The following is a 13738-nucleotide window of genomic DNA, read 5'->3' as shown; positions in this document are numbered from 1 at the left end:
CTGATCTTCTTCATTCTTCTCTTTGACACTATACCTACCCATCACCTCCTCATCTCCCCTTCCATTTAGTCTCTTGCATGCACAATATATCAACTTTCCTTCTCTCCATCACATCAGTTAATTCCCTTTATCAGTCATACTGCCAGCATTCAAAGTTTCTACATTCAGTTCCACTTTCCTCCTGCTTCTGGGCATGTCTCCTCCCTCTTCTTCCCCTTCTTTGGCTAACAGTAGCCCAATTTCCGGCAGCACCCTGATCGCTAACAGTACTGGTGGCAGCTGTTATTAACCCGGGCCTCAACCAATTCAGTATGGAAATCTGTATTGCTGTCCACATATTGATATGGCAAAATTTTACATTGGATGCCCTTCCTGACATAACCCTCCCCATTTATCCTGGCTTTGGACCGGCACGAAGAAGCACACTGGTTTGTGCATCCCAACACAAATTGTGTACCATAATTGAAAAACAGTTTTTCTCACAAGCTTTGCTAATGTGCTGTTTATTTTTTATTGTACTAATATACATTAGAAAAATGTGTGATTTGTAGACAAGGCCCTGGCTTTAAACCACTGGGCACTTTAAACAATGTGTGACCCTGACCGTTTCTTTGCTCCCATTTTAAGCAATAAATGGAAAGAGTTATATTATAATACCATGGGAATATATAAAGACACTATATAATATAAATGGTATTTTACTAAGCAATGGTAGCCAGCATCTAAAATGATCAGACTTGAGTAGGGGGGTTTCATATTTTCTTTACTTAGAAAAGTCACCCCAGAGAACACTTACAAATATTAAAGTTTATAAATGTCCATTATAAGCGAAAGGTGGTTTTGATAAAGCACACCTCTCACAGGTCACCTCTCTTTTGAGCGTATAATGGCTTTCAATAATATTATGCCTAAAATTATTGAAAGGAGAATACCAGCCACAATTGCAACAAAGGCCAGCACGTTTTCATACTGCGCCCCTATAAAAAAAGGGAAAAGAGAAAGAAAAAGATGAAAAATAAGATTTTTGAAAAAATATATTGATTATTTTTTAGAGACAATTGCATCATCAGAGGTTTATGCAGGAATACTCTGGGAAACTCTGAAAGCATTTATAAGAGGTCAGATTATTTAATATCTTTCCCATAAAAATAAACTGGAGACAAAGAAGGCGTCAGAGTTAAATCATTGAAATTTGCAGAATAGATCAAGAATACGGCAGATCTGCAAATGAGGTAAAGACAGGCTCTACAATCAGAATTCAACCTCTTAACAACAAAAGAAATGGAACAACTAATCCTTAAATAGCAACATCATTATCATGAACATGGAGAGAAGGCTAATAAGATCTTAGCTAAATAAATCCACAAGCAGGACATTTGCAATGCAAAAGCAGAAATTGCTAACACAGATGGAATAAAAATTGACCATTAAAATATAACCCAAACATTAGAGAGTACTATAAGTCCTTATGTTCCACTCAGTTTAAAGGAAGATGAGACACAATCAAAGGAGTTTTTGATGCAATACAAATACCACAGTGATATTCTTAGTGCAGAGGCACCGGATAAACCTCTAACACTCTCAGAACTACTGGATGCTAAAAGCTAACTCCAAAGTGGGAAAGTAGCAGGCCTTAATGACGACCCAGTGGAACTTTACAAAACATTTTCAACTAAGTTAGCTCCTCTATTATTAGCAATATTTATAGAAGCTAAAGACAACAAAATTCTTCCTTAAACATTTCGCCAAGCATTAATTTATCGGCTTCCCAAAAAAAATAAGGACTTATTACAATGTGCATCATACAGACCAGTTTCACTTCTGAATAATAATGTTAAGATACTCTCCATGGTTTTAGCAAGAAGGATTGCGAAAATGCTTCCTTCTGTAAGACCAAACCAGATTTATTAAAGGCAGACACTTGGCTTCTGACCTTCGGCATCTGTTTAATATAATACAGTATGCTCTCCCATAAAATGTAACACAGCAGAGATCTTACTATCTTTGGACATCGAAAAATGCTTTGACAGAGTCGAATGGGACTACCTATTCACCACATTACACAAATATAGGTTTGGCCGAAATATATGTGCATGGATAACATTTCTTTATACCAGTCCAGAAGCCTCTGTCTATATGAACAACATGACCTCAAATTACTTCAAACTACAACATGGTACTTGACAAGGGTGCTCTCCATTAACATTTCTTTTTGCAATCGCCATTGGCCATTCACTTTCGATGTGCATTGGAGAAAAGGATTATCAGAAAATGACTTAACTGAAAATTTTTTTTTTTTTTTTTGTTCTTTATTTCGTCTTATACGATTTCTCGTATTAGAAATTTGTTAGTTTTCGCATACCCCTTGGGGTCAGAGTGCAGGGTCAGCCATTGTACAGCGCCCCTGGAGCAATTGCAGGTTAAGGGTCTTGCTCAAGGGCCCAGCAGAGTAGGATCTCATTTGGCAGTGACGGGGATTCGAACCGGCAACCTTCAGGATACCAGCGCAGATCCTTAGCCTCAGAGCCACCACTCCACCCTAAATATCACTATATACAGATGATATGGTACTGTATATATCAGACCCAGAAATATCTTTACCAGTAGTCCTTAATACTCTAGCAGAATTTCAAAATATATGTAGACTCAAAAACAATTTGAATAAACAGTGGACAGATTGATGTTTGATGATGAACACTATGTAAAAGCGTGCAACGTAATTTGAAAGCAAAATAAATAGATTGACTTATCCTTATTTGTCACCAAGGGGAAATTTGGCTTTTATCAGATGCTCAATAAATAAAACAATATTATTATGATAAATAACAAACCCCTCTCAAATAAGCACCAGAATGACTATAAAGAAAGAAAACATCTGACTTGGCAGTTTATATAATATGGTGCCAATCATATTTAAAACCACTGTAAAGCACTTACCATCATTATTTTATGCTATGACCTTCATGGTGCACACTTTCAAAAAGTGCTTAATAAGCATGTTTATAAAACATTTCACATCAATCACTCTTTTTATAACTTATCTCATTAAGGGCACTGTCATTCTGCAAACCAATCAGTCATTTTTTGAAGTATGCTTTTCAATGAACTGTATCTCAAAACACTTTATTATACAAGATGCCTTTCATAATCTCAGCTATGCATAGCACTTTGAAAAGAAATACAATTTGGCTAACCATGTGTCACCTTACCCAGTAGAAAGCTAGAATGCTATAGTGGTTAGGGCACAGGAATTTGAACCATAAGGCTTCCTGTTCACTTCTGCTCCTGACTTAGAACATAAAAAGTTTGACAAATGAGACCATTCAATCCACCAAGCCTATTTTTTCAGCTAAACATTATGCTATCCCATAAGGCCCGTAAGCAAGTACCTTCATCTTCCTGTGCTACACTTGTAAAAAGAAATATGTACACAATTGTACAGTATTCTAAAAACCTGCACGTTACATTTGTCAAAAATAACAACATATGCAAAGCATAGAAATGCTTCCCAGTGTAATTACAAGTCATATATACTTACAAAAAGAAATCCATGTCTTGGATTCATCTGTAGCATGCTCTTGATCTGGAACAATGATGGGCCCCACTGAAAGAATGGTGTTTACTTGCTGAAACATTCCTTTGTGAGACTCCCTTTTCCTTTTGTTTTCACGTTTAACACACTCCTAAATCCAAAGATATCAGATTGAAACATTGGCATATTCTGACAGAGAAGTATCTGTGGCCACATCCCTTGCCAAAAACCTTGATTCATTGAGGCTGGCACATCAGTCAAGATAGGATAAAATTAAAAATAATGAATGCTGTGCACTAAATTGTATATATTTCTGAGGTGTTGCATTGTCTTATGTGCCACTATAATGTGGCGAAAAAATGATTTGCAATGTATTTTTCAAATTGAACTCCGAGACAACTCCGAAGACTCAAGGGCACTGTCAGTTTCTCACTTCTTACCCAACACCGTATGAGTGCAGAGTCACCTTGGCAGTTAACCGAAGGTGACTTATTAGTACTTGGCTCTCATAGATTCAGTATTAGCTTGAATGTGCTTAAAATCAAATTTATTTTCAATGTCATTTTGGTGCATGCCCAACTAACATTCATTGCCTCTTCTTTCTCTTTCCCAGTGGCTTTTCCCTTATTCGAAGTGGCCACAATGGAGGTGTATCTGTCTTTTCCATATTTTATTTCTGACCATAGTCTATTTACACCCAATATTAATACATCATTTACTGATACATCGTTGTTTCTGGTTTTTGATTTCCCTCTTGTTCCTTTATCTGGCAACACCATCTCTAATGCCCTCTCTTTAGCACACTGTTTTCTTTTTTTTATCCTTACATGTCCAGCCCAAGTCGATAGATTCTCCCATCATATAATTGTCCCAATTTCACTGTACTTTGTACACACAACAGTAATGACCTATAAATATATAATAATTTGTTCACTCCACACATCTATCACAGCGTTTTCATCTCTTGAACTTCAGTCATTACTCCCATAATAAAATAACAAAATCATTGCAGTTGTAAGAGCAACCATTTCTTTGAATTGGGTCAGTGAAGGTATGGATATACAGTGGAAATATAGGGTTAGTGCCTCATTTACCTGGGCAAAAAGGCAAGAGATTTTAGCAATTAAAACAAATCCTCATTCTCTGGCCACTGTACAAGAAGATCTTGACTAAGCATCTAGTTATTTGGTTGAATATGAGGTGATAATGAACTATTAAAAATCACTATCTAAACCATTTACTACACCTGCTAACTGTCAGTCAGGGTTCCAGAGCACTGCAGGCTATGCTGTACAAAGGCGCACAGGGTACCACATAGCTCTGCAGGGAGCACCACTCAGTTACAGGGTACGCACACTGAAAGACCCATATACACATAAGGACAGTACATCTACTGATGGAAATTCAGGTAAATATGGGAAGAAATGCATACTGTACACAAAAGGTCCTTCCCTTGGAAACTGAACAGGCATCTCCGTGCCATGAAGCAGCAGTCACATTTACTTATTTGGCTGACACCTTTGTCCAAGGCGACTTACAACATTTATGATACAATTGGTTATGTTTCTTTTGGTTTTCCAATTGGAGCACAGGCAGTTCAAGTGACTTGCTCAGGGTCAAACAGTGTCTGTAGTGAGATCTGAACCCACAACTATCACTAATGGGGAGGACAAGTATTGCACACTAAAGACTCTCAACAGTTTTAATCATTTGGTGCTTTTATGTGCACATGTCACCAAATGTACACAAAGTAAGCTCAGTTATTGTGGGGCGTTTCAGTCAGCAGCCGGCTGTAATTGCTAGCAACCCAACTACGTGTCCCAGCCATGCTGTCTCAAGCTGTATATCTGGCACGCTTAGCAGGTGTCACTAAATGTAACTATCAGTATGCACAGTAGGCTCTTTCACAGGAAAGTGCAGCTAAATAGGCAGCTGTTCATTTAGATGAGGAGAGTTAGACGCTGCTTCTTGTAATTTCCAGCATCCTGCTTTAAGTGCGGCTCACAGCTGTGTTGTCTCAGGTAGTACGGCTGCTGGAAAAGCGAAGCAGCACTTTAGCAATCCCTCAGTAAAGACAACACGTCTCAGCTAAGGGGTCTGTCATTAGGTAATGCCTTCATTATGCCTTTTCAAAGACTATGAGGTACTTGATAATCGAAAAATGTAGGAAGCTTAAGGTCAACATACCGTACATATTTGTGTTTTATATTAGTTTAAGTTATTTGTATTTTGTGATTTAAAGTTCTTATTTTTCAAACAAGATTTGGGTATTTTTTGTGGGGTTGTTTTTGTTATTTTCGACTCTCTTTTCGTGTTTTATTTAATTCCTGTAATGTTTATTATTTAGTATTTACGTACTACATTCTAAGGTTTATATGTTATATACTAAGTTTATATGTTGCTTCTCTTCTGTGAATGGAGCCCTAAGAGGCTGAGCCACCATAATGTCATAATTTAAGCTGGAAAAACTGTTGCTTTGTTGCCTTTTTCTTTAAGGGAAGTCATATTGTGTTCCACTGTCAGGGTCGTGTCCCTCATTTTTAGGAGGTGGGGTCTCCAGGGCTGTGACCTCGACTTAATCAACAACCAGCCAACCACTATGAACCTCATCTGATCTGCGGATAAAATCCTTAATTTCATTGTGGTCTATTGTGTGTTTTCTCTGTTTGTATTGCTTGATTTTGACTTTTTGCCTGATAATTGACCTCGCTAGGGTTTATTTTTATTTTCTTTTGTTGTGCCTTTTGCCCGCTTTTCTTGGTTTATCCAAAGTTCTCTGGTTTTCCTGCTGAGGCAGGACACAAGACAGCACAGCTGAGAGACAGACCACCGCCTTTATTTTCTGATGGATGAGACTGCGTCCCTCAGATTGTTACTACGTGCTATTCGAAGTTTATAAGTATTTCATTTTCCTTTGATATTCTATTTTTTGTGGGTTTTGCTTCAGTTTTTGGACTCTGAGCTATGAATTGTGTATGGGGACTTGTTAGATCTGGATTGCCTTTTAGACAAATCCCTTTTATTTCTTATTTTTGCCTTTTTGCTATTTTTTGTTTATAAATATTTAATTTATAAAAGATTTATTTTTTGGTTAAAGCAGATGGGATGATCAGATAAGACTATGTTTTGGATTATCTCTATAAGCAAGAGGATTACGGTTACCCTCTCCCTTGTACAGTATTTAAGTATATTTTGGGACTTTTATTGCATTTTGCTTCTATTCAGGTCAGCTCCTTATTTCTAGAACTGTGAAAGCCAAAGTGTGCAAGTAGTAGTTAGGGGCTGGCTGCCTGGGGTGATGCCTTATCTAGGAGAGACCTGGTCTATGTTTTTTGGGCTTATGTTTTTGTCACCAGTATACAACAGAAGAACCAGAATATCGCTTCAATGTAATTTTATTAATATGCTTTAAATGTTTTTTCTGTAAAATATAATATGCTTCTATTAATGGACATTTTCATTGTAAGGTCATACTTACAGCAAATAGAAAATTGGGATATGAATTTCAGAAGGAATGAAGCTTGTTCAAACCTAATGGCCTCTAGCATATGGCTTTCCATGTCAAGAAAACTGTCATTTACTACTTTCTAATTTAAATGTTTTATAAAGTAGATATAAGGTGGCAATTGTTTTCCTTTGTCATTTTATATATATATATATATATATATATATATATATATATATATATATATATATATATATATATATATATATATATATACTAGCAAAATACCCGCGCTTCGCAGCGGAGAAGTAGTGTGTTAAAGAGGTTATGAAAAAGTAAAGGAAACATTTTAAAAATAACGTAACATGATTGTCAATGTAATTGTGTTGTCATTGTTATGAGTGTTGCTGTCATATATATATACATATACACACACATATACACACACATATACACACATATACAGATATATTATATATACATATACACATATTATATTATATATATATATATATATATATATATATATATATATATATATATATATATATATATATACACACACATACATACATACATACATACATACATACATATACACACATAGATGCACTTACAATAACATAGAAATCAATTTAAACAACATTAACATCATTATCATATGAGAATATGAAGTAATATACAAGAAGCACATTTCATATAAATATAAATTATGAAACAGTAAAATCTTTTTCTATAATTTGCTACCGTGGCTTTTCGTTGGTCTGTCCAGGATTTTAAATCACCTGTAGCTTGCAAACCGTTTCGCCTATTGACTTGAAATGTGGTACACATATAATACGTCACGTCTGCTATCCGCTTTATGGGTGATGATTGTATTACTCTTTTTATGTTTATTTTATTTTAGAATCAACTCCTATCTGCGCACACCAGGGCGGCCGTGGGCAGATGCGTATGGTGTATTCACTCCATGTTATCGTGCATTGCGCTGTCACTGGTATTTTGATAAAAGAATTTGAACAATATATAAGAAGCGTATAAATTATTAAACAGTAAAACATTAACATTTAAGAAGTAAAGTTACATTGAGTACTACTGCAGTGCCTTCGGGTATACCTCATTTTTTGTTTGCCCATTACATGCTTAAATGTATAAATTTTTTGGTGTACCTACCCGAGAACACGCGACATATAACCGACCGTGGGAGAAGCATGGATTTTAAACACGCGTTGAGTTCATCTGCTGGTCTCCCTCGTGGAATAACTGGTAATGTTTGACTAAAATCTACAGCGAGTAAAACGACATTACCTCCTTTTTTTTTTTTTACGATCTCTGAGATCTTGCTTTTTTCGGTTCAAGGCTTCATAAGCTCTTTTATGTTCCATGGTGTACTTAATAAGTACTAATTATCCCAAACCATCATCTTTGAATGTTGCAAGACTTTCGCCTTGTATGTAGATCGGGGTAATTACATTCATTGCATTCCTAGTCTGAATCACAATCTGATTGTATGGGTGGTTACCTGGCACTGTAGGGTTGCCACCCGTCCTTTAAAATACGGAATCGTGCCGCGTTTGAGAATTAAATTGCGCATCCCGTTTTGAATCAATACTGGACGGGATTTATCCCGTATTTTTTTTTTAAAGCAGCGTGTCATGCAAATCATCCCACACGCATTTTATGAAGATGCCTCCTTTCCTACTTTTGATTGGGTAATACTTGATGTCATCGTTAGTTTGATTGGTCTTTTTAACTGTCCAGTGAGGAGGGCGTGTCTTTTAAGTACAGTCTGCAAAGTGTTGGCACTGAGATGTGGCGTCAGCGCCATAGTTGAAGCCCCTAACGTTGCGGTCAGCAAGTCGGCTAACATCCGCCATGTGCCGTCTTTCAGTTGCGAGAAGCAGATCATAGAATGGTTGAAACTGTTGCCCCCAACGTTGCGCCACGGCGTGTGGTTCGTTTATACCTCGTGTCTTCTCATTAAACTTTTATCTCGCGAATATGTTATTGCAATCCGCAGCGGGAGCGTTTCTATAAACTTAATTTAAACTTACGTTTTACACCGTGCTTTGTTTCCCTTATGAACATGCTTGTATGCTTCACTCGCTCCGTTCTCAATTGTTTAATTAATTTTTTGCTGTTCGCTGTTTGCGGCTCTTCCTCCATTTCCCCCTACTTCGTTGTTTTATCTCGCGAATATGTTATTGCAATCGTTAACGGGAGTGTTTCAATAAACTGATTGAAAATAGTTTTGCATTTACCTTTTTAGTAAAAGGCGAGCTTTTAAGCCTGAGAAATCACCCCGTAAATGCACACGTTTAATTGTACATGTGTTAATATGTATGGTTACACAGTATTAAAAGACAGTGAACAACGTCAGTTACCTTTGTTCCCGCGTTTGATAAAAGGTGAGCTTTTAAGCCTGAGAAATCACCCCGTAAATGCACACGTTTAATTGCACATGTGTTAATATGTATGCTTACACAGTATTAAAAGACAGTCAAAAATTAACGTCATTTACCTTCGTTCCCGCGTGTGACTCGTGCTGTAAATCTCTTCCTTGTTTTTAGTTCACGTGATTACGTAGGAGGCGTGATGACGCGATACGTGACTCCGCCTCCTCCATTACAGTGTATGGACAAAAAATATGTTCCAGTTATGACCATTACGCTTTGAATTTCGAAATGAAACCTGCCTAACTTTTGTAAGTAAGCTGTAAGGAATGAGCCTGCCAAATTTCAGCCTTCCACCTACACGGGAAGTTGGAGAATTAGTGATGAGTCAGTCAGTCAGTGAGTGAGTGAGTCAGTCAGTCAGTCAGTGAGGGCTTTGCCTTTTATTATTATAGATATATATATATAGATATATATATATATATATATATATATATATATATAGATATATATATATATATATATATATATATAAAAATTAAGCCGACATGTAGGACACACTTAGTTTTTCATACATTTTTCTCCATCAGTTAAAATACCTTCAAAATACAGGATATTTACCCGTGTACATTTGTGTTTTCTTTTAGTCGTGCATATTTCTGTCCAGCAGTGAACATAGATGGGCTTATTTCGGGTAATGGAAAACATCTGTACAGCAAATCTGGTCCACTGCTGTATCCCATTTATTGAGTACCATCGAAATGTTTCATCCAGTGGGCAACTGTAATACAGGAGAAGGAATTTTGAATAAGTGACAGATTTAATTTATCTATCTATCTACAGTGTTATTGAACCCACTTAATCCAACTCATTTTATCCTGGCAGTACTGGACACAAGGCCAATTCAACACACTGGACAATGCACAAGTCACAAATACCCATCAGTCATTGTGTGTTATTGGTTTGTGGGAGAGATGGTGGAGGTAAACATACTTGCACACAATGATCAAACCAAGTAAACCAGACCCAGGCTGGAATTTAAACCTAGGACTGTGGAGCTTTGAGTTATTTATACTAACCACTTCCCCATCTGGTCACTTAGTTAAATTTCTTATCCTGAAAAACATTTATGTAAAAGTAGACTGTATGGATAGGAAATCAAAGAATAAGCAGATCTGTTAGACTTTATTAAATGATCTATTAATGTTGCAGACAAAAGCAAAAGGGTATGACAATTTACTCAGACTTCAAAAACACTTTGATACAGAATACCATCAAAGAAACTAGAGGCCATTGGCATCAAGGGTAACTTACAAACTTTTACTTTAAGCTGTTCAGTTGGCTGGAGAAAAATGGTACAGCTAAGAGGATGATGGGATGAGCCAGATGAGGGTCTGTTCTCTGACTTCTCTTCCTAATTAATGTTAATGACATACATTCTAATATAGTGTAACTGGCAGATGACACAAAATTGGGGGATAATGAATAAAAGATGGGTTATGCTGACCTATAGGAGTCAACATCTGGAAATGTTTCAGGGTTTTATTTTATTTTGACACAACATTCTCATTGCCTAGGCAGTGTGCAGAAGCAAATGAAAAACAAATTAAATATTACATAATATTGTAAAAACATGATTATAAATCCCCTCCTTTAACCGCCACCTTATCGTGGTGGAGGGGTTTGCGTGTCCCAATGATCCTAGGAGCTCTGTTGTCCGGGGCTTTATGCCCCTGGTAGGGCCACCCAAGGCAAACTGGTCCTAGGTGAGGGATGAGACAAAGAGCGGTTCAAACCTTCTATGATGAATGAAAACTTTGGACGCCGTTTTCCCTTGCCCGGACGCGGGTCACCGGGGCCCCACTCTGGAGCCAGGCCTGGAGGTGGGGCTCGATGGCGAGCGCCTGGTGGCCGGGCCTGCACCCATGGGGCTCGGCCGGGCACAGCCCGAAGAGGCAACGTGGGTCCCCCTTCCCATGGGCTCACCACCTATGGGAGGGGCCAAGGAGGTCGGGTGCAGTGTGAGTTGAGTGGTGGCCGAAGGCGGGGACCTTGGCGGTCCGATCCTCGGCTACAGAAGCTGGCTCTTGGGACGTGGAATGTCACCTCTCTGAAGGGGAAGGAGCCTGAGCTAGTGCGCGAAGTTGAGAGGTTCCGGCTAGATATAGTCAGACTCACCTCGACGCACAGCTTGGACTCTGGAACCAATCTCCTTGAGAGGGGCTGGACTCTGTACCACTCTGGAGTTGCCCCCGGTGAGAGGCGCCGAGCGGGTGTGGGTATACTTATTGCCCCCCGACTTGGAGCCTGTACATTGGGGTTTACCCCGGTGGACGAGAGGGTAGCCTCCCTTCGCCTTCGGGTGGGGGGACGGGTCCTAACTGTTGTTTGTGCGTATGCACCGAACAGCAGTTCGGAGTACCCACCCTTTTTGGAGTCCCTGGAGGGGGTGCTAGAGGGCATACCTTCTGGGGACTCCCTCGTTCTGCTGGGAGGCTTCAATGCTCACGTGGGCAATGACAGTGAGACCTGGAAGGGCGTGATTGGGAGGAATGGCCCCCCCGATCTGAACCCGAGCGGTGTTTTGTTATTGGACTTCTGTGCTCGTCACGGATTGTCCATAACGAACACCATGTTCAAGCATAGGGGTGTTCATATGTGCACTTGGCACCAGGACACCCTAGGCCTCAGTTCGATGATCGACTTTGTGGTCGTGTCGTCGGACTTGCGGCCACATGTCTTGGACACTCGGGTGAAGAGAGGGGCGGAGCTGTCAACTGATCACCACCTGGTGGTGAGTTGGCTTCGATGGTGGGGGAGGATGCCGGTCAGGCGTGGTAGGCCCAAACGTGTTGTGAGGGTCTGCTGGGAACGTCTGGCAGAGCCCCCTGTCAGAAGTAGCTTCAACTCCCACCTCCGGCAGAACTTCGACCATGTCCCGAGGGAGGTGGGGGACATTGAGTCCGAATGGGCCATGTTCCGTGCCTCTATTGTTGAGGTGGCTGACCGGAGCTGTGGCCGTAAGGTGGTCGGTGCCTGTCGTGGCGGCAATCCCCGAACCCGTTGGTGGACACCGGTGGTGAAGGATGCCGTCAAGCTGAAGAAGGAGTCCTACAGGACCCTTTTGTCCTGTGGGACCCTGAAGGCAGCTGATAGGTACCGGCAGGCCAAGCGGAATGCGGCTTTGGTGGTTGCTGAGGCAAAAACTCGGGCGTGGGAGGAGTTTGGGGAGGCCATGGAGAACGACTTTCGGACGGCTTCGAGGAGATTCTGGTCCACCATCCGGCGTCTCAGGAAGGGGAAGCAGTGCAGTGTCAACACTGTATATGGTGGGGATGGTGCGCTGCTGACCTCGACTCGGGACGTTGTGGGTCGGTGGGGGGAGTACTTCGAAGACCTCCTAAATCCCATTAACATGCCTTCCAATGAGGAAGCAGAGCCTGGGGACTCAGAGGTGGGCTCCCCCATCTCTGGGACTGAGGTCACCGAGGTGGTCAAAAAACTCCTTGGTGGCAGGGCCCCGGGGGTGGATGAGATACGCCCGGAGTTCCTCAAGGCTCTGGATGTTGTAGGACTGTCTTGGTTGACACGCCTCTGCAACATCGCATGGACATCAGGGACAGTGCCTCTGGATTGGCAGACCGGGGTGGTGATCCCCCTCTTTAAGAAGGGGGATCGGAGGGTGTGTTCCAACTACAGAGGGATCACACTCCTCAGCCTCCCTGGAAAAGTCTATTCAGGGGTCCTGGAGAGGAGGGTCCGTCGGATAGTCGAGCCTCGGATTCAGGAGGAACAGTGTGGTTTTCGTCCTGGTCGCGGAACAGTGGACCAGCTCTATACCCTTAGCAGGGTCCTGGAGGGTGCATGGGAGTTTGCCCAACCAGTCTACATGTGTTTTGTGGACTTGGAAAAGGCATTCGACCGTGTCCCTCGGGGAATCCTGTGGGGGGGTACTCCGAGAGTATGGGGTACCGGCCCCCCTGATAAGGGCTGTTCGGTCCCTGTACGATCGGTGCCAGAGCTTGGTCCGCATTGCCGGCAGTAAGTCGAACCCATTTCCAGTAAGAGTTGGACTCCGCCAGGGCTGCCCTTTGTCACCGATTCTGTTCATAACTTTTATGGACAGAATTTCTAGGCGCAGCCAGGGCGTTGAGGGGGTCCGGTTTGGTGGGCTCAGGATTGGGTCACTGCTTTTTGCAGATGATGTTGTCCTGTTTGCTTCATCAGGCCGTGATCTTCAGCTCTCTCTGGATCGGTTCGCAGCTGCGTGTGAAGCGGCTGGGATGAGAATCAGCACCTCCAAATCCGAGACCATGGTCCTCAGCCGGAAAAGGGTGGAGTGCCCTCTCAGGGTTGGTAGCGAGATCC

The 13738-nt window shown here is 41.0% G+C and overlaps 1 protein-coding gene across 1 annotated transcript in view; it reads right to left on the bottom strand.

The window, feature by feature from the left end:
* Window positions 1–501: 501 nt before the first annotated feature.
* Window positions 502–13738, bottom strand: part of LOC114664278 (uromodulin-like) — a 29698-nt gene continuing 16461 nt past the window's right edge. The window contains exons 3-5 of the mRNA XM_028818321.2: window positions 9992–10151; window positions 3539–3683; window positions 502–977 (exon numbers count right to left, since the gene is read on the bottom strand). Of these exons, the coding sequence (XP_028674154.2) occupies window positions 865–977; window positions 3539–3683; window positions 9992–10151 (418 nt within the window). The 3' untranslated portion in view covers window positions 502–864. The remainder of the gene's footprint in view (window positions 978–3538; window positions 3684–9991; window positions 10152–13738) is intronic.

Source organism: Erpetoichthys calabaricus, chromosome 1 (assembly GCF_900747795.2).
Source record: "Erpetoichthys calabaricus chromosome 1, fErpCal1.3, whole genome shotgun sequence".
In the NCBI taxonomy this organism is placed as follows: domain Eukaryota; kingdom Metazoa; phylum Chordata; class Cladistia; order Polypteriformes; family Polypteridae; genus Erpetoichthys; species Erpetoichthys calabaricus.
This window is presented reverse-complemented; position numbering and strand designations above follow the sequence as displayed.